At 39.5% G+C, this 26275-nt stretch overlaps 3 protein-coding genes across 3 annotated transcripts; 1 reads left to right on the forward strand and 2 right to left on the reverse strand.

Moving 5' to 3' along the window:
- Positions 1-1971: 1971 nt before the first annotated feature.
- On the reverse strand, positions 1972-9955 carry LOC117293285. Its single transcript, XM_033775527.1, has 5 exons — positions 9877-9955; positions 7715-7905; positions 5362-6596; positions 4113-4238; positions 1972-2209 (listed from the first exon to the last, which is right to left on the reverse strand). The coding sequence occupies exons 2-5, from the start codon at positions 7884-7886 to the stop codon at positions 2108-2110; spliced, it is 1635 nt and encodes a 544-aa protein (XP_033631418.1). The 5' UTR covers positions 7887-7905; positions 9877-9955; the 3' UTR covers positions 1972-2107.
- LOC117293292 (JNK1/MAPK8-associated membrane protein-like) lies at positions 9684-18323 on the forward strand. The gene is made up of 8 exons (XM_033775538.1): positions 9684-9951; positions 10877-10986; positions 11957-12111; positions 12826-12905; positions 13904-14024; positions 14849-15018; positions 16393-16469; positions 17278-18323. The coding sequence occupies exons 1-8, from the start codon at positions 9789-9791 to the stop codon at positions 17485-17487; spliced, it is 1086 nt and encodes a 361-aa protein (XP_033631429.1). The 5' UTR covers positions 9684-9788; the 3' UTR covers positions 17488-18323.
- Positions 18324-20672: 2349 nt separating this feature from the next.
- LOC117299611 (receptor-interacting serine/threonine-protein kinase 1-like) lies at positions 20673-26146 on the reverse strand. Its single transcript, XM_033783163.1, has 4 exons — positions 26087-26146; positions 25683-25982; positions 23549-23810; positions 20673-21879 (listed from the first exon to the last, which is right to left on the reverse strand). Exons 2-4 carry the CDS (start codon positions 25719-25721, stop codon positions 21668-21670), a joined length of 513 nt encoding a protein of 170 aa, XP_033639054.1. The 5' UTR covers positions 25722-25982; positions 26087-26146; the 3' UTR covers positions 20673-21667.
- Positions 26147-26275: the final 129 nt, after the last annotated feature.

Genomic DNA, 26275 nt, shown 5'->3' on the forward strand with positions numbered 1-26275 from the left:
TCTTGCAACTTTGATGACCAATTGAGTTAAAATTTTCACAGGTTTGTTATTTTGTGCATGTGTTGAGATACACCAAGTGAGAAGACTTGTCTTTGAAAATTACCAAAGGTGTCCAGTGTCTTTAACGCTTTAATTTGTATATTAGGCACAAAAAAACTCAATCTAAACAAACCCCATTTCCATCAGGATCTGTGGAGCTGCAGCTTTCCTTTTATCGAACATCTGCACATGTACAATGTATTCCAGATAATATTCACTATGGCAAGGAAGACATCTCATTTTCAGTTGAAGCTATCTTAGTGTTTTGGAAAATCAAGCTCTGGATGGAATGAACAAAGTTTCTTTGCTGTTTAAAATATCTCTCTCTGACTGAACAATGTCAAATTTTTAAAACTCATTGTGAATTTTATTGTTTTTTTAAAGTTGAAGTACATGTACTCCACATTGCATGTGTATTCAACATTTCATTAAGCATGTTAAGCGCCCATTTTCCCCCCAATTTGTGGCGGATTCCGGCGCTTTACAAATGCAACAGTATCTAGGTTTTTAAGTTCATTGTGAATTTGGTTGTTTTAGGAGGATGAAGAACACTGCATAGTACATTTAACATTTGACTTGTTAAAACAAGCCGCATGTTTGTTCCAATAAGCTTGTTTAGCGCCCATTTGTGGCAGATTCCAGCAGTTTAAGTCTTTATCATCTAACAAAATGAATTGTACCAAACAGTTCAATATTCACTGTAAGTGTAATGATTAGTTATTCTTTCTGATTAATATAACCCTGTAATGACTACAAGTCCAATACCTGCAATAAAAGAAATGGGGCAATAAAAACTTTAGTACCTATGCATGGCACTTTAAGTCTTGTGACTCCAGCTCTTTCCGTCCGTCATTCAATGTTCAAATGTTTTGTTGACGTCATTAGAAATTAATATTAATTTTGGTTTGACCCATATACACCGATTTGCGTAAGCACCTGGGCCCAATTTCATAGAGCTGCTTAAGCACAAAATTTTGCTTAAGCAAAAAAAATCCTTGCTTAGTAAAATCAGATTACCGGCCAAGACTCCACTCAATTGTTATGCTAAGTAAACAACAGCTAAATACCAGTCACAAGCAATGTATGTGGCATGAAATTTTTGCCAGTAACATGTGAAAAACAAGCGAGGTATTTTTGTGCTTAAGCAATTTTTTTGCTTAAGCAGCTCTATGAAATTGGCCCCTGATACTCGGTACTTAACCGAGCTCTGTGAAAATAAACCACAGGTATAGGGGTTGGGATTTGAACCCACTACCTTTGCAATTCTAGAGCAGTGTCTTACCAACTGGAGGTAGACCACAGAGATTGCCCGGTAGCTAGAAGCAGTTCAAATCCTATATTTTAGCAGCGGGTGTACATCAATGTACATGGGTAAAACAAAACTAAATGCAATTGGGACGCACGGTAAACTGACCTCCCTGTCAACTTACCGCGACCTTCGGCCTGTTAGTTTTACATCACGGTCATGGTAAGCTGACAGAGAAGTAAGTTTTCACAGCCGCTTAAAAGTCCAATCGGAACAGCTTTGCTCTACCGCGACTACACTGTAAAACGCTTTGCAAACGTCGCGGAATGAAAGTCCAGGTAGGTGGGAACATACGGTAGGATTACATCAAAGCCAGTCTCGGAAACTTTCCCTGAAAAGTCCAATAGATACACGGCTAAAGACTGACATTCACAGAGACCATAAGCCCTTCTCATAAACCTTCAAGCCTGAAGAAGACTTGTTCACCACTCGCTAACCTGGTGCCCCCACCATAGGGTGTGAGACCCAGAGGGGCAAGGGGGAACTATTGCAATCAAATAAACAACAAAGTACACTAAAGTAAACCAAATATTTACCAAGTAATTCATTGTCAGGCCTGTATGCTTCGTTTTTGAAAGGGCAAGGGCACCAATGTATTTTCGCTTTGGTAAAGGGCACCCTTTGAGGAAATTGTAAATTTCTATTGTAGCATTTTAAGGGCACCAAGGCAATGACCAGGGGGCATGGAGGCAATCGCCTTCCTTGCCTCAGTAAAGAATCAGGCCTGCATTGTAATAGGAAAGGAAAACATCACTTTGGTCATCAGGTAGTGTCTCTCTGCACCATCAGACAAGCATCAAGAATGTTCTTGCGATTCTGCTGAACTTTCTGCAGCATCAAATATGAGTCAAGCCCCTCACAGACCTGCATACAAATAAAACGCACATAAAAACCTTATTAGTATTTTGCAGTTTATGAAGGAGTACACCTTGGAACCAAGGAGGAAGGGAAATGTTAATAGAAGGTACGACAAAATACTAACTGACTGATAGGGAAATACCAATATTAAACGACACCTCTTAATTATTTTGCAGTTTCTGAAGGAGTATACCTCAGAACCAAGGAGAATGGAAATGTTTAGTAGAAGGTACAACAAATACTAACTGACTGATAGGGAAATACGAATATTAAACAACACCTCTTAATTATTTTGCAATTTCTTATAAGGTGTACAAATAAATACTTGTGTGTGAATTATCATTACTGTATTAACAAAGTTAATATGGAGGAGTGCTACTTAGATCCAAGGATGGAAATGTTTTGGAAGGTACTTAAAATACTAACTGACCGACAAAGAAATTCCAATATCATACAACACCTCTTCATTCTTTTGCAATTTCTGAAGGGGTGCCTCTGAGGTAAGTAAACTAATTGTGTGTAAATTATCAATACTTATGTGTGAATTATCCATACTGTAAAAATTAATTTTGAGGAAGACAATTCTGATCAGAGGAGGATGGAAATGTTTCAGAAGCTACACACACATACTAACTGACAAGGAAATGGCAATATAATTTAGAATACAGATTTACAATCAGCGTGTCCTTACTACAATGACATGCAGAACAAAAGAGAAGGAACACAAATTGATAACAGCATACAGAGCTATGGAAATGGCATATCAGTTGGTAGCCTGAACGTCTGACGTCATTCTTTGAGGTTCGTGAATAACGCCAGAGACTGGCCTCAAAAATTGCAAAACCGGCGTGTAGTTTGACCTCTGACCCCGGTCATTTCACATATAGATACGCAGTCAAATTCCATTGCGGACTTGAAAGCAGTGACTATTTGGGCATCTATGTCACTGCACCCATCCAATGATATCATTGTATCCAATGGAATCACTGGATCTAGCGGCAGCGACCTGTCTAATTTATCCTTGCGTATAAAGACAGGGGCCCAGTCTAATCAGTTGGTTGAACAGGGTGAATGGGAGACTTTTGGGACGCTTGGTGGCAGCAGACTTACCAGGTAAAATCCATTGTTCTCGGTCATGTGCGCACACTCAGAACTATGTAAACAATGGAAATTTACCTGGTAAGTCTGCTGCCACCTAGCGTCCTAAAGTCTCCATTAGAACAAAGTGTGGTTCTCAATAAATACAGCTATAACTACATGTATGCTATGTTGATGAAGATAGGAGCCAAATAGGTGGTAGAATACGGATTCACAATCAGCGTGTCCCAAACACAATGACATGCAGGGTAAAGACATAGGCAATAACAAAAGATAAGGAACACAAATTGATAACACATAGAGCTAAGGAATTGGTATTTCAGTTGGTTAAACAGGGTGAATTTAGAATAAAATGTAGTTCTCAATAAACACAGCTCTGCCATGCTGATGAAAAATGGGTGGTCGAAAAGGAGGTGGTTGATGATCAGCATAGGCCCATCTGCTAGGCAGTAATTTGATTAACACCAGTCCGGAATACAATGTGAAGTTAAAACTGTTAAAACATGCTGTTTAGATATGAAAAGAAATTTTAACAATGTGTTTTCATTTTTTATTTTGGGTTGAACAAAGAAAAATTGACTCAAGCAAGATTTGAACCAAAGACCTCCAGGTTAATAGGTTGCTCTAACCTGAGCTATCTAGCCCTATGTTGGCAGTCTAATTTTTCTTTACTCATCTCAAACTTAAAATTTCTTGTATTTTCCCATTGGGTTGTTGGTTAGTATAGTGAATAGAGGTCTAAAAGTCTTGTCTTCACAACCAACATTAATAAATGAAATAATAAATGAACAAATAAAGAAATTTCCCCTACCTTAGTTTTCTCATTACTCCCTTGAGGTTTGAAAGTGGATGTCAACATAGGACCATTGAGCTGAACCTCAAGGGTCTTGTCAAGAAGCTTCTTTCTGAATGCCTTGAAACTCCTCTTCTCATTCTCCTAAATAGAATCAAATAAATTGAAATAATAAAAATTGACTGGAGTGGGATTTGAACCAATGTGTTAAATAACCGTGCCAGCGCTCTACCAACATATGCTGGCGGTCTCCCTTTTTTGTCAGTATCTTTGTTTTGGGGGTGTACAAATAATATGCAGTTTGCTAGAACAAAAGGTTTGCCTCAGTGTTTCTGACAGATACTGTTGAGTTCAATCAGTACCTTCATTGGACACTTTCGGAACGGAAACAAAATTAAAAGTTCACAGATTTACAAGTAACTTACAGGGTTTACAGAAGGTAATGATAAAAGACTTCTCTTGAAATATTTTTCCATGAAATGCTTTACTTTTTGAGAAAACATGAAAACAATATCAATTCTCGATATCGAGAATTACGGATTTATTTTAAACACATGTCATGACACGGCGAAACGTGCGGAAACAAGGGTGGGTTTTCCCGGTTTTTTGCTCCCGACTCCGATGACCGATTGAGCCTAAATTTTCACAGGTTTGTTATTTTATATATAAGTTGTGATACACGAAGTGTGGGCCTTGGACAATACTGTTTACCGAAAGTGTCCAATGGCTTTAAGCCCATGGTCATATTTGTGGAGTAATTGCCAAAGGTACATGTATACACTCCCTTTAAAGGCAGTGGACACTATTGGTAATTACTCAAAATAATTGTTATCATAAAACCTTTCTTGGTGACAAGTAATGGGGAGAGTTTGATGGTATAAAACGTTGTGAGAAACAGCTCCCTCTGAAGTGCCATAGTTTTCGAGAGAGAAGTAATTTTCCACGAATTTGATTTCGAGACCTCAGATTTAGAATTTGAGGTCTCAAAATCAACCATCTAAACGTACACAACTTGGTGTGACAAGGGTGTTTTGTTCTTTCATTATTATCTCGCAAGTTTGATGACCGATTGAGCTGAAATTTTCACAGGTTTGTTATTTTATGCATATGTTGAGACACACTAACTGTGAAGGCTAGTCTTTGACAATTATCAATAGTGTCCACTGCCTTTAAATGGCCTCCTTATGTAAATTTTAAACATATTTTGACGCTTTGTAAGTTCCAAATAACCCAGCCCAAACGCTAAAGCTGAAAACCTTTTAGTCACCTTGGCATTTGCTTGTGAATGTCTGACCGATGGTGATATGGCAGCTAGGATTGGGGCATTCCTGGTATGGAGTTCATGTCTGTCTACCTGCGGTACACTGTTTGTCTTCACTGGCTGTTTTAGAGCCTTGTTAAATTTAGTAGATCTTTGCTGTTTTCCAGTCCGTACACTCTTTTTCATTTTTCCACAGTCATCAGGCATGGACAGTTTTTGGGAGACTGATTTGCCATTCGCCTGCTGAACAGTCCTTGCATTTCTCTTCATGCCTGTTCTTGACCCTTCTTGAACCGGTATCAGCGAATCAGAGTCTACTGTTTCCTGTTGTTCATTCCGTCTTTCATTTCTGAATTCCCGCCCTTTTTTGATAAACTCAGCACTTTGATGCGACTCATCATCTGCAAGATTTGGTGAGAAGTGTGACGAGTTGACCTTATCGCTGTCAGTGTCTGCATCAGTTGATTGTTGTTGCTGTTTCTTCTTGAGTCTCGTTGAGATTCTTTTAGTTGCTTTATGTTTATCACTGACATGTCCGTCACCCTTTGAGCTGCTGTCATCTTGATGCAAAACCGTTTTCTTCGCAGGATGCCCAGTAATGCATTCACTGATGCGCTTTTTATGTCCGTCTGCAAAGTTAGGGTCAGTTTCCTCAGTTACAATTAGTTTTGATTCTCCACTTTGTGACTGTTTTTCTCGTTTGAGCTTTTTGTTACTTTTATTCGCCCAGAGACATTTTCTGAGTGTTGATGACGAGTTCTGTAACTCCTGTTTTTCCTCATCCTGAAAATCATCTCCGGAATTATCAGATGAACCAACTTCACCAGAAATGACTTCTTGCTCTTCAGGTTCCATACCGGCTAAAAGACGTTTATTTTGTTCATCTTTGGCGCGTAAGAAACCAAGAAATCTACGCCGGAAAGCACTCGACTTAACTCTTGTTACAATATCGGTGTGTCCGTGTGTGGGTATGAAACACTCTGCCAGTACCCCCGATATGTTCAGACTCTGTAGTTCTCTTGTCATATTTTTGGCAAGTAGAGCTTCCCAATTATGTGGTGAATGGGGGGTAGATTGGTTTTCTTGGCGGTTGTTGTCCGTAGCGGGTTTCCCCTGACTGCCTGATGCATTTTTCAAACTGATGGCCACAACTTGACAAAGACTGTATTCTTCTTCATCAGTCCATTCAGTGGAAGACGCTTCTGATGTAGACTTCACCTCAACCTTTCCTTTCTTCTTTTCTGTAAAAAAAAAACACCCACAACTTTGTTTCAGTATTGTAAGAAACTTACTAAGTAACATCAACAGGCATGACAGATAAAATATGTTTGTGACTGACCAGTGAGTGTGCATTTTGAGGGATCAATAAAATGTATCATAAAATGTATGCAGTCACTAAAAGTCACGTTTTTGTTGCAGTTCTGAGGCTTGATTTCACAAAGCACTAAAGGACAAGTCACACTGCAGCATTCAGCGATAACGAAATCGATAACGACCATGTTGCAAAGAGAATGCATTCTATAGGTTGAAATGCTCCACGCAGAACATCCACGCTCATTCAACCAATCAAAGGCGTGCATTTTTATCGTTTTCGTTATCGGGGCCTGTGTGACTGAAGAGTAATGTATAGAGGAGTTGTCATTATAGTCATAGTGAGTTGTATTGTGACATGAAACTTTTGCTTAGCAATTTGAATTATAACTTGAATTATGATACACCCAAGATAAATATTAATTAGCTCTTTGTTTGTGAAATCAAGCCCCTATAGACCCCTGGCAATACGCACAGTGTACTCACATGTGTCTACCCTGGGTGTCATTTTGGGTGTCAAAATGGTATACAACATGTACAAAAAGAGAGTTGACACCCAAAATTACACGCCTTGTTCGGAGGCGGGTTCTGTATTGTGTAAGAAATCAATAGTTCCCCCTTGCATAACGCGAAATGCTACAGGTATGCTGAGGTCACGTGTATGTTTTTACGCACAGAGAACAGCTAATGTCCAATGATCTGCCTCCTTTTTGAGAGTGTGACTTCATATGCAATGGGTCTATAAGCCCAATTACTTCTAGACTTGATTCAAGTCTTAGATTGCGGTTATTCTTCTACATCTCAGCCTCGAAAAACGACCCCACATTATTAGCTATTACGCACCCTAACTCGTAGGCTAAATGAAAAAGAAAGATCTGTTTGTAGCGGCTATCAGGACGACTAAAAAGCCACGATCAAAGACTTGGAACCAAGTCTAAATTACATCTAAAGCTGTTTCAAAATATTGGGTGATTTGACACGGAATGATCCTAAGGTTAAAAATAATTTGAAAAACAAACTTGATTCACTTCAAGAGAACTATACGTACTATACACATGTCTTTTCTTATTGGCCCAGCCCTCTTTGGTGTACGTTGTAGATGTCTCATTATCAGATTGCTCTGCCTGAGGACTGACAAAGGTCCAAGGAATTAAGTCACCATCTTCAAGAAGGTCCAATGAGGAGGAGGAGCGCAGTCTCTTCAGTGGTCCAGCTGACATTGTAATCACTCTGTGCTTCCTGGTAAATGTGAACAACAGAAGTAGTTAATAGTTTGGAAAAAAAATATTTCAGTTAGATTGATAATGGGCGTGTCTACAAAGAAATAAGTTCATTTTCATAGGCCTATCTGTAAAACAATAACAATTCCAGTGGTAGGGTAGGCCTGCCTGATAAATTTTAATATGGCTTTTAAGTTTTAGACCAAGTTTTAACTGGGGTGCTGTACTCCTCTTTTTAAAATGTTAACTTTTTTAATAAAAGAGGAGTAAGTTGCGATAATCGTAACCCTCCATCCTCCCAACAGAAAATTGGTCTTATATCATAGTCGCCATAGATAAGACCGATGTTTTTAAAAAGGAGAGCCAAGGGTCTAATGTACTTTTTAATGCAATTATTTAATTAAAACAAATGTAGCGCTTCTTATTATCCCATCATATGAAATATGCCCTTGAAAAAGTAACTTTGTATCTAAGGGTTGTTTACATCGTGCGCAATGACGCAAAAGCCCGCCCAACGATAACAGGTCAGAACGGATACAGGAACACAAATACAGTTAGCATTACTTCAAATAAGTATTCAGGACTTAATTAATGCTGTGTCCGCAACGGCGACACCGCGTGCATCTGTCATACTTTATCACACAGTCTGACAGATGCACATCTAGCTTGTAGCTAGCCATTGCCGAAACGCCCATCTAGCTTGTAGCTAGCCGTTGCCGAAGTCGCTGTTTTGGACACGGCATAATCTTCTATTTTCTACATTGTTGTAACTGCTGCTAACTCTTTTGTTCATGCAAGCGACTTTGTTAGGGGCGACCGTGCCGGGGGTGGCGACCGTGTCGGGGGGCGACCGTGTCGGGGGCGACCGTGTCGGGGGGCGACCGTGTCGGGGGGGCGACCGTGTCGGGGGGGCGACCGTGTCGGGGGCGACCGTGTCGGGGGGCGACCGTGTCGGGGGGCGACCGTGTCGGGGGGCGACCGTGTCGGGGGCGCGACCGTGTCGGGGGGCGACCGTGTCGGGGGGCGACCGTGTCAGGGGGGCGACCGAGTCGGGGGGCGACCGTGTCGGGGGGCGACCGTGTCGGGGGGGGCGACCGTGTCGGGGGGGGCGACCGTGTCGGGGCGGGGGGGCGACCGTGTCGGGGGGGGGGGGGAACGACTGTGTCGGGGGGGCGACATTGTGAGGGGGCGAGTTTGTACACGGAGGGGGCGAGTTTGTACACGGAGGGGGCGACTTTGTCGGGGGCGACTTTGCAGGGGGAGACTTTGCGGGGGGCACAGTGTTTTCTTTCCTAGATTTATCAAACCTGAGTTTGTATCCATTCCAGGACTCAATTAAGATATTGCTTGAAAAATTCCTTTTGTTTTTTTCATATTTTTTAGTTTGTCTATTTTTTCATGTTCAGCGCCCTAGAGCATGTTTACATGATAAGGGCTAGTCTCTATACAAGTTTTGGTATTATTATTATTATTATTATTATTAAAAATTAAGAAGGGCACCAAATTTTTGTTGGTAATATAAACTTGTTCCTAAATGATACCTTTCTTAGTTGCAAACGTAACCCTTCTCCGGACGGCGAAGGGAGGGGGGTTACGTACGTTATCGCATAGAGTAATGGTTATCGCAACTATGACATGCTTTCTTGGAATTTTTATCACTCATTCGTTATCTATCTAGCGCCCCCGCCATAAATTTTCCTACATTTTTGACACTGACAGTCAGTGTTTTCTGTAAACTTTACATTTTTACACAGTGCATTGTTTTGTTATTAATAATAATATAATAATTGACTTACGACGAGCTGGCTTCCTCGGGCCCAACTGATCGGTCAACATAGAATTCAGAACTAGTACTAGAGCTATCTTTGATAATGATAAAGTGACGTCGAAACCAGAACCAAGATGGCGCCGCTCATGAAGGTTACAAATGTCACCGAAAATGCCAGATCAAAATCAAGCTATACCATGAAAGTTTATCGTGAGTTCAAACCTTTCTTCTGCATAATACTGACGATGTCTGTACCCACTCTCACCGAAGGCTCTGACATCAATCCATTTCAGCCATGTAAGTACCATCTGCTGCAGTAGCACTCGCTAGAGTCGACTAACGACTTTGTTATTGTTTCTCCCTTGTCTATGTTATGTACCATACCAATCAATGGGATGGGAACACAATCATTCATTTCGTGAGAAAAAAAAACCTGTAATCATTCAACAACACCAACAACATTTTCAGTCAATCTAATGAAGACTTTTAAGTTCTTTCTAAATTAATAATCTTAGATTCTTATCATGAAAAACAAAACATTTGAATTTAATAACTAATTTTAGTTCCAATAACTAGACCACGGAGGTATTGTATTTGTATGGAAATCCATTTGTATTTGCACACATTTATTTCATTGCTGCCTACTACACACTTACACATTTTATAAAGTTTATAATTATATTCAAATTATGAGTAGTTTACAGTATTACTTAGTATCTTAGGATATGAACGTTTACAATGATTTAGATAGTTATTTATTAGGAAGCTTTTAAAAGGGACTGGTTGAGACAACCATGGAGGTAGCATTAGACAACTTGATGGTTCGAACAACTAGATTGATGGCCAAGACGAGTCAATGGTTGAATGGCCGATCTCTGTTACTGACATGTTTACTTAAATTTCCTGTATAATAATACAATAAATCCTGTACTTCTGTAATTCATTCGTGAACCTCAATAAATGTTCTGAAGATTTAATTTGATTTAGTTTATTTGATTGACACAACACACACTACAAAAAGAAAGTACAGGGTTATAAAATAAACATGGAGCCCAACAAATTTATAACTACACATTTATTAAGTCTGCCAATTGATTGGAATCGCTCAAACAGTGAGTCACATGTAAGATTTATCTTTGTTAGTTTACTAAAAAAGTAGTCCTATATCTTGGGAAAAAAATTATTCAGTTTAATTTTGTTTATTTGTTGTTTTCAACTGCAGATTATGGAGAGCCAGTGATAGGACTGAGAACCTGTCCTGGGTTGTACTGCGGCCGTCAGCAGATCTTCAATAACACTTACATTAATAATGACGCGTATGGATCATGTGGGGTAAGCTTACTCCTGGAACTATGAGGTTCGTTCCGCTATCGCCTCCACGAATCGTTTGTGGAGGCGATAGCAGAACAAATATTTGTGGAGAGGATAGCAGAACGAACCTCATAGTTCTAGGAGTAGGGTAAAGCTGGTATTGACTTATTGTAAGTTGTAGTTGCTCATTGTTTGACTCCATTCATTATATACTACATGCCTGGAATTTCATCTTTGAGAGGGCAAGGCCATTTTAATTTTTGCAAAGGGCACTTTCATTGAAAAATCTGGAAGTCTATCAGAAACTTTTGAAGGGGCACCAAGGCCAAGACCAGGGGCAACAGGTCATGCCCTCTGTTTAATTCCAGGCCTGACAGTACACAGCCTACTTGATAAGTTTTAAGGTCTGTCTTAACACTGCACTTGAATGTATTTAGTACTATGTCTATTAGGTCTAAAGCCCGGTTCATACTTCCTGCGAATGCGAATGCGATGCGAATTTGATGTGAATTCGATGTCATAACTCTCCTTTTGTAGCAATATTCACAATTGAGTTGCTCAGAGTTGAACTGCTGCGAATTATTTGTTGCAAATTTGTGACGTCAACACTAGATTCGCATTCGCATGAATTCGCGGGAAGTATGAACCGGGCTTCACTGTACAAAAAAAAAACAGCACATCTCTGTATGTAAGGCACACAGGATGGGCTTACTTTAAGTACCCTTCTTTTCAACTTCTCCAGACGACATCAATGCCATTGCCAAAATGGATTTATTTCCACTGTATTAGTTTTTTCACTATTTTTATCCACAGAAAGTAGACAGTAGTCAGGTCATTAGCCATTGTCGTTGAACTGTCAGTTTGTTGAAATTTTGTATTTTGTAGTGTTTTGTTTGAATCGAGGCAATTTTCATTTACAGTGTGTGACACTAAAATTTGTATATCTATTTATCTGTCTATCTATTATTCATTTCTTTCTTTTTTGCTGCAGGCTTGTCCACGTGGTAATCGCAGGAACAATGAATCGATCTGCGTGCCTTGTACGTCATCTCCGATAGTGTACGACTGGCTGTATATTGGATTCATGGTTGTTCTCTCGCTTGGTCTGCATCTATTTTTCATTGACTTCTTCTCCAAAGGATACCGGTGAGCTCACTCTTACTGTTACGTCACAATTTTTGAAATAAGTTTGTTTAATTTTTCTTTTAATGCATGTCCCCAGACACACAAGGCCTGAAGGCCACTTCAAGGCGTGGGCTACAATTATTCTTTTCCAGGGGCCGTTGCCACCTACTCCTGGGGCTGAAACAAGGGTAAAACCATTTGACGGTCCATACAGATGTAGGCTTGGGTATCATCCATCAGAAGCCTGGCTGGTAGAGCAGAAAGCACTACCTCCCCAATTGAAGAAAAAAAAAACGTTGGTTGGTATCCATTTCTGAGACATAGAGCGCCGAAGTCACAAGATGCGGAACTGAAGCTTTATTTATTGTTGGAATGTGAAATTGCATGGGCGCCCTTTCTGCAAGTGAATGTTTTGTTTCCCATTGATAGGAATGGTAATTGTTTGTACTGATCTATTGTTGTATCAAAAGAGTTACTTGCCGAAAGGAGAAAGAGTTGTTAAATGGGAGCAAAGTTGTTAAACACCAGTTCTTTTCAGAACCACCTTAACTTACAAGAGAGAGAATTCTTGTGCTTGTCCTTGGTGTTGTGACACACCTAACTGTGTATTCTCCAACATAGAGAAGTTCAAATCGTACTTAAATAATAACCTGATCCTAGTAACCTGATCCTTTGCACCTGAAGCTGCGAATTCTGACAATCCTGACAAAAGATTTGTGTTTTTATTTTTGGCAGTATCTTGATACTTCTTGGAGCTGCAATTGTAGAATGCAGTGGAGCGGTTATTCTAACACTACTCCTGATTGAGCCTAGAGGTAAAATTTTCATTTGTCTACGTTTTCACGAAGAGCCACATTTGTAGCCATGGGATCAAGCTAAATGAGTCATTTGTCAGAAATATTATTATGGAGAAACAAACCAAAACAGTCCAACAGGGGTGAACTGTTTAAAGAATATTAACCCCTTCCTGATGTATGACATCAAAACGTGGTTAAAATTAGCATTATATAGGATTTGAGGCATTGCATGGTGAGGTATCAATGTATATTTGGTTTGCGGTAACACCATGTGTGTATCTACTTGCCAGGTAGAGTTGTTCTTAGGGAACTGTCTTGCTTTATTCTACTGCCGAGGAGTAGATAATTGGAGGTTCGGGAGACTTCTCAGTTCTGAAAAGAACTGTCCTGCTTTTAACTATGACCATTTTAACTAAAATTAGCATTGAAAGAAAATGTGCTGATGTATGTTCAACAAATAACTCAACTTTAAAACTCCTTTTTCTCAGTTGCATACTTTCTCATCTCTTGGTGTACCAAAGAAGGTACATGTATCAACATGGGGCAGTGCACACTATTGGTAATGGGGAGAGGTTGATAGTATAAATTATTGTGAGAAACGGCTCCCTCTGGAGTAACGTGGTTTTCAAGAAAGAAGTAATTTTCCACAAATTTGATTTCTGGGACCTCAGATTTAGAATTTGAGGTCTCGAAATCAAGCATCTGAAAGCACACAACTTCGTGTGACAAGGGTGTTTTTTCTTTCATTATTATTGCGCAACTTCGATGACCAATTGAGCTCAAATTTTCACAGGTTCGTTACTTTATGAATATGTTGAGATACACCAAGTGAGAAGACTGGTCTTTGACAATCACCAATTGTTAAAAAAAAAATAATCAAAATTCATACTCGGTACAAAAAGAGGTTATTACCAAGTTGAGTTATGCATTTCACTTTATATGGGGAGGCATACAAGTCACTGTTTCCACAGATTTTTTTTCTCCCTGATTAATTTTCCCCTTTCTTATATATTTAGGTCAACTACAGATACACACCTGTGGGGTACAAATGCTATCGGACTGGTATACCATGCTCAACAACCCGACTCCAGACTACACAAATACACTACACTGCACACAAGAGGCTGTTTATCCATTGTAAGTTTAATCCCCTTATTGTAAATTTGTGAAAATTTTTCAGTCTAAAAAACTCACTCATTTTAAAGTTTATACCGCGTAAGTTACCGAGTAGTAGAAATATTTCCTTCTCAAATAGTGCCAATGTGTAGCAATATACAGACCCCCAAATCACAGCAAAAAAACCTAACCCTCATTAGGTCCCTCTCTACATGCCCTGCCAAATACAACAGAATGCAACACAGTTGAAATGAGGATCGTACCAAATGCAACAAAATGCAACAAGGAATTTCGTTGCATTGTGCAGGCATGTTGTTTTTGTTAAGACAGGACTGATCAAGGGTGCGTGCCCTGCTAAATACAACAGTAGGCACGTACATGTGTAGTGGTGACTTTGGCTAATATGTGGGACCATGAACTCAGTCAAATGCAACAAATTTCATCAAGATATGAACTTGAGTTGACCATGGAGCTCCATGAGTTGACTGACAAATCTAATAAAATGCAACACCAACATGAATTTACTTGACTCTGAAATGCAACAAAAATCTGAGTTCACAGCCAAATGCAACAGATTACAACAGCTGTATATACCATGTGGTGCATGTTGTTGCCATTAGCATCCTTATGGCTTTCAAAGCACCTACCAAATATGCATATTGTTGTTATAATTGTTATAATTATTATTGAAAGCAAAATTGAATTCATTAATAGCCAACAAGAAGCCCTAGTTGGAGTGGATTAGGGACAATGCATGAATATGGACATGTGTTAATGAAGCTGAATGAATTTTTGCTAAAAATGGCCGGGAAAACCTATACAATATTTTCAGTTCTCTATTTCAGGTACACCATTATCTTCATTATCTACTCATTTGAGCTTCTACTGATGATGTTATTCAGACCTATCCTCTCGGTTAAACTTTGTAAGAACCAGGGCAGAAACTCCATCTACGCTGCCCTCTACTTCCTGCCGGTACTCGTCCTATTTCATGCAGTGTTTGCCGGCTTAGTATGTAAGTCCAGTTATATTACATTGGTTCATGCAGCGGGGCCCAGTTTCATAGCTTTGCTTCCCGTTGAATTCCGCGCTTACGATCACGATTCCAGCTTACCTGCAAGTGCCGAGTATCTGCGCTATCCTTGTAAGCATAGAATGCCTACGTGCAGAAGCCAAAATTTACTGCTAACCTGTGAACTACGCTTGCCGTATGCACAGAACTCCCTGCTTCCACAAGCGCCGATTCTGTGCTTATGGTAAGCAGAGCCATGAAATTTGGCCCTGATGTGCATAAACCATTTTGAGATATGGCGGACACAATATTACAATACTATAAGGTTTGGGTAAATCTGTCTGTGTACACCCAAACCATACCTCAAAAAGGCTAATGACTACCTCGTAAAGCAAGAAAGCAAGAGCAGATTTTTTACAAAACTTTTCAAAGCAGTTAAATAGATTTGCATTAGGGATAAAGAATATTATTTGGTCCACTCATACACCGATGCGTGAAAAACACTTTATACTCTGTACTTTCCGGAGTCCTGTATTTCCTTTGCTGAGGCATATAATTCTTGGATGGGTTTCAAAGCCACAACCTTTGCCATTCTAGGACAGATGTCTTACCAAGACAAACATTTTGTACATGTGACACGGTAGTTTGGCTGGTACCTTATTTTGTTAAGCATAGTCAAATAAGTTGCTGGATGAAATTTGGCCCAAGCTCCAACATAGTCCAATAATCACCCCAAAATTACCGGAGTCCTGATGTTTTCATACATGTACATTCTTTAAAGGGAAGGTGTACACGTTTTGTTATTGTCAAAGACCAGTCTTCTCACTTGGTGTATCCCATCATGTGCATAAAATAACAAGCCTGTGAAAATTTGGGCTTAATCGGTCATCGAAGTTGTGAGAAAATGATGAAAGAAAAGAAAAAACAACCTTGTTGGACGAATTTGTGTGCCTTCAAATAGGAATAAAAGACTTCTAGCTAGAAGTCTTTTAATATTTTAGCGAGAAATTACCTCTTTCTCAGAAAGTACATTACTTCAGAGGGAGTTGTTTCCCACAATGTTTTATACTATCAACAGCTCTCCAATGCTCGTTACAAAGTCAGTTTTCAAGTTAACATTTGTTTTGCGTAATTACCAAACGTGTACCTTCCCTTTAAAGGGTCTGGATACTAAGTACACAATGTCAACATATTTACATTAAACTTAAATATTTTGAAGAAAAGCTTCCCTTAAAATATGACTTGCTGAGGTGCTGTAGTTTTTGAGAAATGAGTCAAAACAATGTCACAAAAATTATCTGTGGACATTATGTTGTGTGTTAAAAAGAGTACCCAAATACTATAATACATTTTTTTGTCTTTCTCCTTTTCCTTTAGACTACTCCTTTCCCCACATACTGATAATCACATCCCTTGTGACGCACGCCATCCATTTCGCTTATTCTGAAATTGAGGTGAGTGAGATTCGAGTATCATTGATCGTTGTCTCTTTCCATGTCCTAATATTGAATATAAACCCAGCAATCTCTCGATCTAAAGAAGTGTGTGAAAACTGCACAGTAATGCTTCTTCAGATTTTAAGATAACTTAGAAAAATTTTATATAGCGCTTTTTCACGCTCGAAGGGTGTCCCAAGCGCTTCAAATTATTATCCCTGGTCACTGGGCCTTAAATCATTCCTTAAACCACCTCAGCTCCTTGAGGAGTATACAACCTTGTGCAACAAACGCGCTACTCTGCTAAATCAATCACAAGAACCATCTCTGCCCTCACAGGTACCCATTTACCCCTGGGTGGAGAGAAGCAATATAGTTAAGTGTCTAGCTCAGGGATTTAAGTGTCATGACCGGGATGCGAACCCACATTCTGCTGAACAGAATCAGCAGAGCTTGAATTCGGTGCTCTTACCCCACAACACGTACATGTATGCAACATCCAGCTCAGCTACTGAAGACAATTGGAGCTTACTAATCAAATAAAATCTTAATCAAACCAAAACTTCCCTTCAAAAACGCTTGCTAAATTTGAGAAATTATTTTACGGTATTTCCACAAACCTTATTTCTACATGTAAATGTTTTCCCCACCGTGCAGTGTCAAATCATACTTTATAAGATGATTGTTTAAAATAGCATCGTTCAATGATTATGCGCTCTTTTTGTTTAAAATGGCCCCCAAAACTTAAAGCATGTGTTTGTTTTTTAGTTTCTTATTTGTATTGTACAAATAAAATATAATCAATATAATTGTTATCAATCCACAGAGCCCAAAGAAGCTTATTTCCAAGACACGTCACCTGGTCATTCTTCTTGCCCACTGGCTGTGTCATGCCTTCGGTATCATCTCGCTGACGAGACTTGCCAATCCATCCTTCAACCTGCCAATGCTCTCATTGGTTCTCTTGCCAGTAGTGTTCTACCTCTCAACGGAAAAGTTCACCGAGCCGTGCCGAATCCAGTCGGGTGAGGTGTGAACATTGTCCAAGACGAAACTAGGTGTACATAGCAGACTTCATATTTATGGAAACTAAGAGTGGGCTATGACTACACTAATTGTCCAAGATGGACCAACATGTAGGTGGTATAGCTCATAAAAACTAAGAGTGGACGAAACACAATGCTAACAGCAAGTCTATGTTGGATGCGACTGCGTTTAAAAAACAGGTTTCTTCATGATATAAGCCAGAAAAGAAGACCGCTTTGTATGTTCTGTGGGAGCATACGTGTGTTTTGGAGCCCAGACCATCATTCTTTATTGAAGCAGCTCTATTCAACAGTCGTAGAGCTGTGCGAATTGGAGCTGATAAAGAAGTTGGCATCTTGCTTATAAAAATTAACATCTGCAAGTAAACATTTGTTTTCATTCAAAAACACTTAATTGCCCAACCCTAACCATACAACCTTCTTTTTTGCCAAAATGAAGGATTAAGAAATACTGAGGAAGGATTAAGAAGAACTGAGGGCTGTAACAATAGCTTGTTCACAGGGCCAGGCATTTTAATGTTATCCAGGTCCAAACAATTTGGTTTGGAGTGACAGAGGAGAAGAGGAAACGTGAGGATTGAGATCATGTTATGCAGGCAAGTGGGCCTAGAGAGTAATTAAAAATAAAGTTAAAGTTAAATTAAGGTTTCAAAAAAGAATGATTGGTGTACAAAATGTACTTACTCCTCATCATATGACATCACACTTGATGCTCCTGTGACCATAATCCTTTATTCATTAATACCTCAAACAGTTTTGCTATTCCTATTGGTGGAGAGCGCGCTACGTGGGGGTGTTTAAACCTTTGATAATGACCAGTGTTTATAACGACCAGTGTTTATAACCGGTTGTGAGCAGACACTCCGCACTAGTCTTGGTGCAAGACGTTTCTTGTTACGGGCGATGCGAGCACTGTTGGTAAGTTGGCCGCGCTGTGTGTGAAAGGAAAACAAGAAGGTGTTGCACCAAGACTACACAAGCGTGCACAGGAACGGAGTCGGAAACTGTCGGAAAAAGCGTCTGAGTCACAACAATGCAACACGTCAGAAAGGGATAAGTTTTACTTTATAACGCCTTTTAACAAAAAAGGCATTTATGAATGGGAACAAAAAGAACTCGTCGCCACCCCTTTATTCCCTTATTTAGTAAATTATATTGAAGAAATTTACAGAGTACTGTTTAAATAATAATTGTTTATCGTAAGTTGAATAAAACACAAGATAATACAATGTTTCTACCTCCATGTTAAAACTAAGCAAATTAACCCATAAGAAAAAAAAAAAACTAATATTTTATAATAAAAATTTAGAAACAAGTTAATGGATTAGTTTTATAACTACATTTAGCTGTAGAACAATAATTTAAACCTTGTCATTGAATCAATCCATCCATTTTGTCAAACAAACCTGTCTTGTGGTAGTTATACCCATAGCTGAGAGTATGGACCTTTATCACGGTGTGGTCATCTTGATTTTATCCCATTCCAGCTCATCCAAACCAAACTGCGGCTGGACAAAATAATAGTCTGGTGCCATGCGCAATGAATGTTAGCGTTCATTGCTGTTATTGGAAACAGGGCACATAACCAAGATGGTGACGGCGTGATAAAGGTGCATTATGACGGTATTTGATTTAAGTATCAACATTTACTGACGATTAAAAACAGGGTAATATTTTAGTTCACTTGCAAGATTTGTTATGTAAAAACAATTGCTTGATAAAGCACAATGTTTAAAACAAGTTGTTTGCAAGAAAGTTGCTTGTTGGTACTGGTCCCATGACTATGTGTGTACAACTTTGTAAATTTATACATCAACACATTGATGTAGTTAATGGCCAGATATTTCGACGATAGCAGAGTCTTTCTCCCTTTCCCACCCTCGAGAAAGACTGTGCTAGGGTGAAATCATCAGGCCATTTACTATTTGTATGCATTTATACCAAAGCTCCTTTTAGTTATTAAGCAGATTGCAAAAGCTAATTCTACCTTTACAAATTATATACATACACTGTCTACATACTAAAAGCCGTTAATAAAAATGTGCAACATTAATGACTTAAAGACAGTGGACACTATTGGTAATTGTCAAAGACCAGTCTTCTCACTTGGAGTATCTCAACATATGCATAACATGACAAACCTGTGAAAATTTGAGCGCCATCGGTGGCCGAAGTTGCGTGATATTAATAATGGAAGAAAAAACCCCTTTGTCACACAAAAATGTGTGCTTTCAGATTTCAGATGCTTGATATTGGACCTTCAAATCAAATTCTGAGGTCTCGAAATCAAATCCAAATTTATATCAGTGGAAAATTACATCTTTCTCGAAAAATACGTTACTTCAGAGGGAGCCGTTTCTCACAATGTTTTATACAATCAACAGCTCTCCAATAACTGTTACAAAGTTATTTTTTATGCTAACAATTATTTTGAGTAATTACCAATAGTGTCCACTACCATTAATTGTGAGCGTTTAAAGTTTAAAATAGTGTACAGTAAACCAAAAGTCTGTGTACAAATACCTCTTCTTTTTTTGTTAAACCGCAAACTATTAAAAGATTTACAAAGTCAGTACCCCTCAAGTTAATTTGTTCATTTAAAAAAGGCAGTAGCCTTTTTAAGATATTGCCGTTAATCCAGAGTGGTCATGTCCACAAAGAATGAGCAATCAGTAATTGAAACACATGATCTTAGAAATGTATCCGACAAAATGGGCTCTCATATTTAAATTTTTGGGGATAAACAACTGAAATTTTTCCATAACCAATTGACTTCAAAGTGAAAAGATTCTCAAAATGCTTTTTACTATTGAAAGCAGCTGTACAAGCTTCTAACCAAACTTCTAATCAAGTAAGTTTTTAATATATATTGTTTGCGGTAACACCATGTGTGTATCTACTTGCCAGGTAGAGTTTGTTCTTTGAGAACTGTCTTGCTTAAATTCTACTACCGCGGATTAGATTGGTCGGATGGAAATAGGCTGGGACTACTACTTTAGCTTATAGGATCGTTATTAACTGTACTACCGCGGAGTCGGTTCCTGGATTGGTCTAAACGTTTCGACTAGCTTGCTCTAGTCATGACTAGAGCAAGCCAGTTCTCGAAGAACAAACTCTACCTGGCAAGTAGGTACACACATGGTGTTACCGCAAACAAAATATATATATTGATACCTCACCATGCAATCCCTCAAATCCTATATAAGTAAGTTTTTATTGCTGTGTATTTTAAGAGTGATTACCAAACGTATAGCTTCCCTTTAATGACACTCGCAATAGTTTGAATAATAAATGCCATGTGACCTCCAATCCTCCAATAAATTGACAAGGATCCGGGCTTAGAAATACACATAGGTTGGTCTTGGTGCCCTTTACAAGTTTCCCATTGACTTAAAGATTTTCTAATGGAAAAGCCCTTTTTAAAATGAAAATGGCCTTGCCCTTTCCACATGCTTAAAGATAGTCTTGGTTGCGGGATCACACACAACCAACGTTCCCATCTATGCACGACAAACTGCACACGCTTGTAATGCACGAACATAGAGGGCGCTGTGACTAGTGTTGTTTTCCCAACGACATATCCGGATCTAGACTGGTCCCCTGTCTTTATCCGCAAGGATAAGACAGGTCCCTGCCACTAGATCCATTGATTCCATTGAATACAATCATTGGACACGTGCAGTGGCATGAACTTTCCGTGCCCAAACAGTACATGTAGTACACTGCCGCCTGTCACGTCCCATATCTCTATGTGAAATGAGGGAGGTCAAAGGTCAAACTACACATCGATTTTCGATGATGGTCTCTGGCGTTATTCACGAGCCTCGAATTGTGACGTCAGATGTTCAGGCTAATCCTGAGAAATACGGGGCGCCCTCTATGTATGTTCATTACAAGCGTGTACAGTTTGCCGGGCATATAGATCGGAACTTTGGTTGTGTGTGACCGGGCAACACCAATGGTCTTGAAACCAAGACAAGTTCAAAGACGAAATTCCAGGCCTGTGATCTATTTGGGAGTTTAATAACTAAGCAATAACAGCGTAAGAATCAGGTTTTCACAGCATAGTCTAGATCAGGGTGGTGGCTGGCCACTGTTAATAGCAAGCAGCCACCAACCCAATGGACCAGGATTCGGGGTGGTGGTGGGGATGGGGGGGGGGGGGGGATTTCAGTTGAAATTAATGGTGGCGCCCGAGACTGGTCCATAGAAAATAGCATTGTCTTTTCCAGCGATTTTAATGTTCTTAATATTAATTTTGCATTTTGAGTCCTCGTAAGTATATGACATTGGTGGGCTTCCATCCACTGGTTTCTGTTGTTGATTGGTAGTGGTGTTTCCATCGGTACTTCCAGAACTCGAGTCGACTTTGCAGATTATTTCTGTTTGATAAACACAAAAAAAATCAGCCTCCAGAATGTTTCTTTCCTTGGCTACAACAATAATGTAAGAGCTGACAAATCTGTTGCAAATATATGCCATAACTTCAAGGCAGTGGACACATTGGTAATTACTCAAACAAATTATTAGCATAAAATCTTACTTGGTGACGAGTAATGGGGAGAGGTTGATGGTATAAAACATTGTGAGAAACGCCTTCCTCTGAAGTGACATAGTTTTTGAGAAAGAAGTAATTTTCCATGAATTTGATTTTAAGACCTCAGATTTAGAATTTGAGGTCTCGAAATCAACCATCTAAACGCACACAACTTTGTGTGACAAGGGTGTTTTTTCTTTCATTATTATCTTGCAACTTCGACGACCAATTGAGCTCAGATTTACACAGGTTTGTTATTTTATGTATATGTTGAGACACACCAAGTGAGAAGACTGGTCTTTGACAATTACCAATAGTGTCCAGCATGTGGTGTCCAGTGTCTTTAAAGCCATTGGACCCTTTCGGTTCAGAAAAAGTTCACAGATTTACAAATAACTTACAGGGTTTACAGAAGGCAATGGTGAAAGACTTCTCTTGAAATATTATTCCATGAAATGCTTTACTTTTTTAGAAAACAGCAAAACAATATAAATTCTCGTTAACGAGAATTACGGATTTATTTTAAACACATGTCATGACACGGCGAAACGCGCGGAAACAAGGGTGGGGTTTTCCGTTGTTTTCTCCCGACTCCGATGACCGATTGAGCCTAAATTTTCACAGGTTTGTTATTTGATATAGAAGTTGTGGTACACAAAGTGTGGGCCTTGGACAACACTGTTTACCGAAAGGGTCCAATGGCTTTAAAGGAAGAGGCAAAAACAGGATTACCAACCAAGTTTTTATTTGTTGCATATTGCTTGATACTGGTATTCGGCTGTTGTTTCCTAAATCCTGCAAATCACATGGAAATTTGGTTGGTAATCCTGTTTTTACCAAGGAAGAAATTTCATGCTAAGCAAATTTGTGTGCTTACAGGCTTTATGAAATTGGGGCCTGATTGTAAACAACTCAACAATGTTAGCGCAGTCATTCTTAAAGGAACACGTTGCCTTGGATCGGTCGAGTTGGTCTTTGAAAAGCGTTTGTAACCGTTTGTTATAAAATGCATATGGGTAGAAAGATGTTGTAAAAGTAGAATACAATGATCCACACAAATATGCCTCGAAAATGCGTGGTTTTCATTTTACCTCGTCGACTAACACGGTTGGCCATTAATGGGAGTAAAATGTTTGACTCCCATAAATGGCCGACCATGTTAGTTCGCACAGTTCCAACCATTATGCATTTTATAAAAAACGATTACAAACCCTTTTTATAGACCAACTGGCCGATCCAAGGCACTGTGTTCCTTTAACTCTTTCAGTCTCAAACTCGTAAATTACCAACCTCTTTACATGTACGAGGTTGAGTAAACATGTATTACAGGTCATGTACGACCTGTATTTGTTTTATTTTCTTCAAATACTTGCGGGAGGGCTTAACACTGACAGCTTGTGGGAATTTAGAGTTTAACTTTTGAAATGACGCAGGCACTGAAAGAGGTCAAATGGAGGCAAAATGTTTACAGTTAAGTAGGCCTGAAGGTTTTTTTAAATTAAATACTTGCATACCTTCCAACTGAACAGCCAGATCATTTCGTTCCACACTCTTTAGGCTTTGAGACAATTTTTCCAAATGACAGTTTTGCAACTTTCCGAGTCTCTGTCGCCATTGCACTAACATGTCAAAGATCTGATTCTCTACATTTAGTTGATTGTTCATCTTGATCTGATCAATCTCTGATTTCCTGAAGTCGAGGTGGGTCGCCAAAGCCTCCCATTCTCGCCCCAGACTTGAAGATAAATTTCGGAAATATTTATCAGAGAGAACACTCTGAAAGGTAAAATAGAAAACATAACATTAGTATTAATAACAATAATAATTATTAAAAGTTGACCCTCTTTTTTTATAGGAGGGTTACGTGATCGCAACTACATTTGTAGGTCTAGTCATGCATTATCTATATCCTCCGATACCCCAAATCTGCGCGTTACAAATATTCCCGCAGGCACATTTCCTGCCGCGTAAGTTTTTGTTTACAATACACAATGACATATTTTTTTGATTTCATGAAAGTATACAACATAATCTTCAATCTCCTGTAAAAATGGGACAAATCTTTGCGTTTGTTGTCTGCCATACTTCAATTACAAGATCACATGATTTTTACTTGACAACAGAGGGGATACAAAAAAACTGTGGAAGGTTGAAGTGTACGTGCGCCTTATTTGAGGCAAATTTCCAGAAATTACGATTTTATTGTAAATTGCACGTAGGTTAAAGGGAAGGTACACGTTTGGTTATTGTCAAAGACCACTGTTCTCACTTCGTGTATCCCATCATAAGCATAAAATAACACGCCTGTGTTGTATAAACTTAGTTTTGTAAATTGATGGCTTCACCACAGGTTTGGCCGAGTGTAAGATGGGGGGTTCAGCCAATTAGCCTGGTAGAAACCCAACAATTGATGGGGTAAATAGTTATAACTGGCAGTTTTGGCCTTCTAGTTTCCCTGCCGCACAGACTCGAGTGTTTAGAAGAAAAGGTGGCATATAAAGGGTCCCCGTATTGACGTTTCAAAACAAGTGCATGAATTTATGTGCCGCAAAATGTATGCCGACAAATTGGGGTCGTTTGCATACGACGCCTCCGTTGTGCTTCGATGGCGTTCTACGGGCTTGAAATTCTCCTCTCAGGTGGGCTATGACATTGGTCAAATTAAAATAAAGCTAAAAGTTGTTCTTGGCTCTGTTATTTAAACTAAACTTCTATCTCAAGTCTTCAGTGCGTGACTATAGGGTACACGAGGATACAATTGTTAGGCCTACATTGTACTGTTTAATTTTTAAATAGTTTTTTTTATGATCTTGAACTCATTTACAATTTGCACCAATACTCAATAGACCTTATGCACATGACGTCGTTTCAGTACGGCGCCCTCGCCTTGAGGTAAGAGGAGGTTGTTAATTGGCCAATCTATGGGTGCATTCGTTTAGCTTCCCGGGTCGACCCCGGTGTATGGTGTTTTTTTTTTTTTCAGGACGATTGTGTGCAGATAATTAAATTACCCACGTTCATCCTGAAAAAAAAAAAGCCACACACCGAGGTCGACCCAGGGAAGCTAAACGACCGCACCCAATGTGTGTTTCGTCACCGTTTGACCTCAAAGATGGTCAAAGATGGTGGCTGGATGACGTCAATGCATAAGGTCTATCGCTACTGACTGACTGACTCAGTCACAGTTTCCTCAATGGACTCCATGGTCACAGTGACTGACTCTTCTACTTCTACTTCGGTACTTGGCATAGTCCGGATAACTTTCCGTATGGCGCCACCACTTTATCACTCATTTTTACAAAAAGGGATATATCAATCAGGTAAATTAGATACTATATTATTTTATTGCGAATGAAAAAGTGGTGGCTCCATACGGAAACTTTTCCCATAGTCCTTCAGTCACACTCACAAATCACATCACATGATGATCACGAAAAACGCCAAGTAGGCCTACATGAAGTATGACTATGATATGATATGAAGGTGACTGGCTACACTTGTTTTTTTACCTCAGAAAATCAGAGAGAGGGAGTCAGTCACGAGTAGGAAGGAAAAGTTTATATTGATTGAGCACGGGTTTATTTACTTGGTGTATGTCTGTACCACTGAATTTCAGTATTTCTTTAAAACAACAAACAATTAACTTACTGCGGTTTGGTCTGGATCCATCGCTGTGCTGGCGGCCATGTTGGTTGACTCGGTCGGTTGCTGCTCTGTGACTGTTATGTGGTGGTTGGTGTCTCGGCCGGCTAGAGTGTGGTGTGTGTGAGAAAGACCCTTGCCTTGTTCTATGGCAGGGATCCCTATGTCAGTTCTAATGAAATGTCTGGATGCTGTTTTGTTATTGAATAAGGAATGATATGTCCTTTTCGGTCCTACTAAAAGCCGACAACTCGCCGACAACTCGTCCAGAGCGCCGACAACTCGCCGACAACTAGTTGCAGACACCTAAAAAACAGCAAACAAACCAAAGGTTTATTAAAACTATGTGCACTATTTTATATTAACATAAATACAACGGCTTTACTTCACGAAAAGTCGTAGTTTTTTACCCGGAAAAAAAGCGAACTTCCGCGGAGCACGGTTGGACGCCATCTTGGCTTACAACCCGTGTTGCGACCATTCCATTATGATACAGGGGTGACACAAGTGATCGGGGTGGGGGGGGGGGGGGGGGGGGGGGGGGACCAGTGCGCGGGCGGGTGGGGTTTGCATTGGCCCGGTTTTCTGGTAACTAGATT

This window comes from Asterias rubens, chromosome 1, assembly GCF_902459465.1.
Source record: "Asterias rubens chromosome 1, eAstRub1.3, whole genome shotgun sequence".
NCBI lineage: Eukaryota > Metazoa > Echinodermata > Asteroidea > Forcipulatida > Asteriidae > Asterias > Asterias rubens.

What these genes read in the sequence shown, in the direction of transcription:
- LOC117293285 (XM_033775527.1), bottom strand. Translation starts at nt 7,886, where the DNA reads ATGTCAGCTGGACCACTGAAGAGACTGCGCTCCTCCTCCTCATTGGAC. An exon ending in TAAGAAAAGACATGTGTATA is followed by an intron (nt 6,597 to 7,714) that starts GTACGTATAGTT and finishes TTTTTTTTACAG; the next exon opens with AAAAGAAGAAAGGAAAGGTT. An exon ending in ATTCACAAGCAAATGCCAAG is followed by an intron (nt 4,239 to 5,361) that starts GTGACTAAAAGG and finishes GATTCTATTTAG; the next exon opens with GAGAATGAGAAGAGGAGTTT.
- LOC117293292 (XM_033775538.1), top strand. Translation starts at nt 9,789, where the DNA reads ATGGCGCCGCTCATGAAGGTTACAAATGTCACCGAAAATGCCAGATCA. An exon ending in CATCAATCCATTTCAGCCAT is followed by an intron (nt 9,952 to 10,876) that starts GTAAGTACCATC and finishes TTTCAACTGCAG; the next exon opens with ATTATGGAGAGCCAGTGATA. An exon ending in CAAGAGGCTGTTTATCCATT is followed by an intron (nt 14,025 to 14,848) that starts GTAAGTTTAATC and finishes TCTCTATTTCAG; the next exon opens with GTACACCATTATCTTCATTA.
- LOC117299611 (XM_033783163.1), bottom strand. Translation starts at nt 25,721, where the DNA reads ATGGCCGCCAGCACAGCGATGGATCCAGACCAAACCGCA. An exon ending in TGGATCCAGACCAAACCGCA is followed by an intron (nt 23,811 to 25,682) that starts GTAAGTTAATTG and finishes TTTACCTTTCAG; the next exon opens with AGTGTTCTCTCTGATAAATA. An exon ending in TCTGGCTGTTCAGTTGGAAG is followed by an intron (nt 21,880 to 23,548) that starts GTATGCAAGTAT and finishes TTTATCAAACAG; the next exon opens with AAATAATCTGCAAAGTCGAC.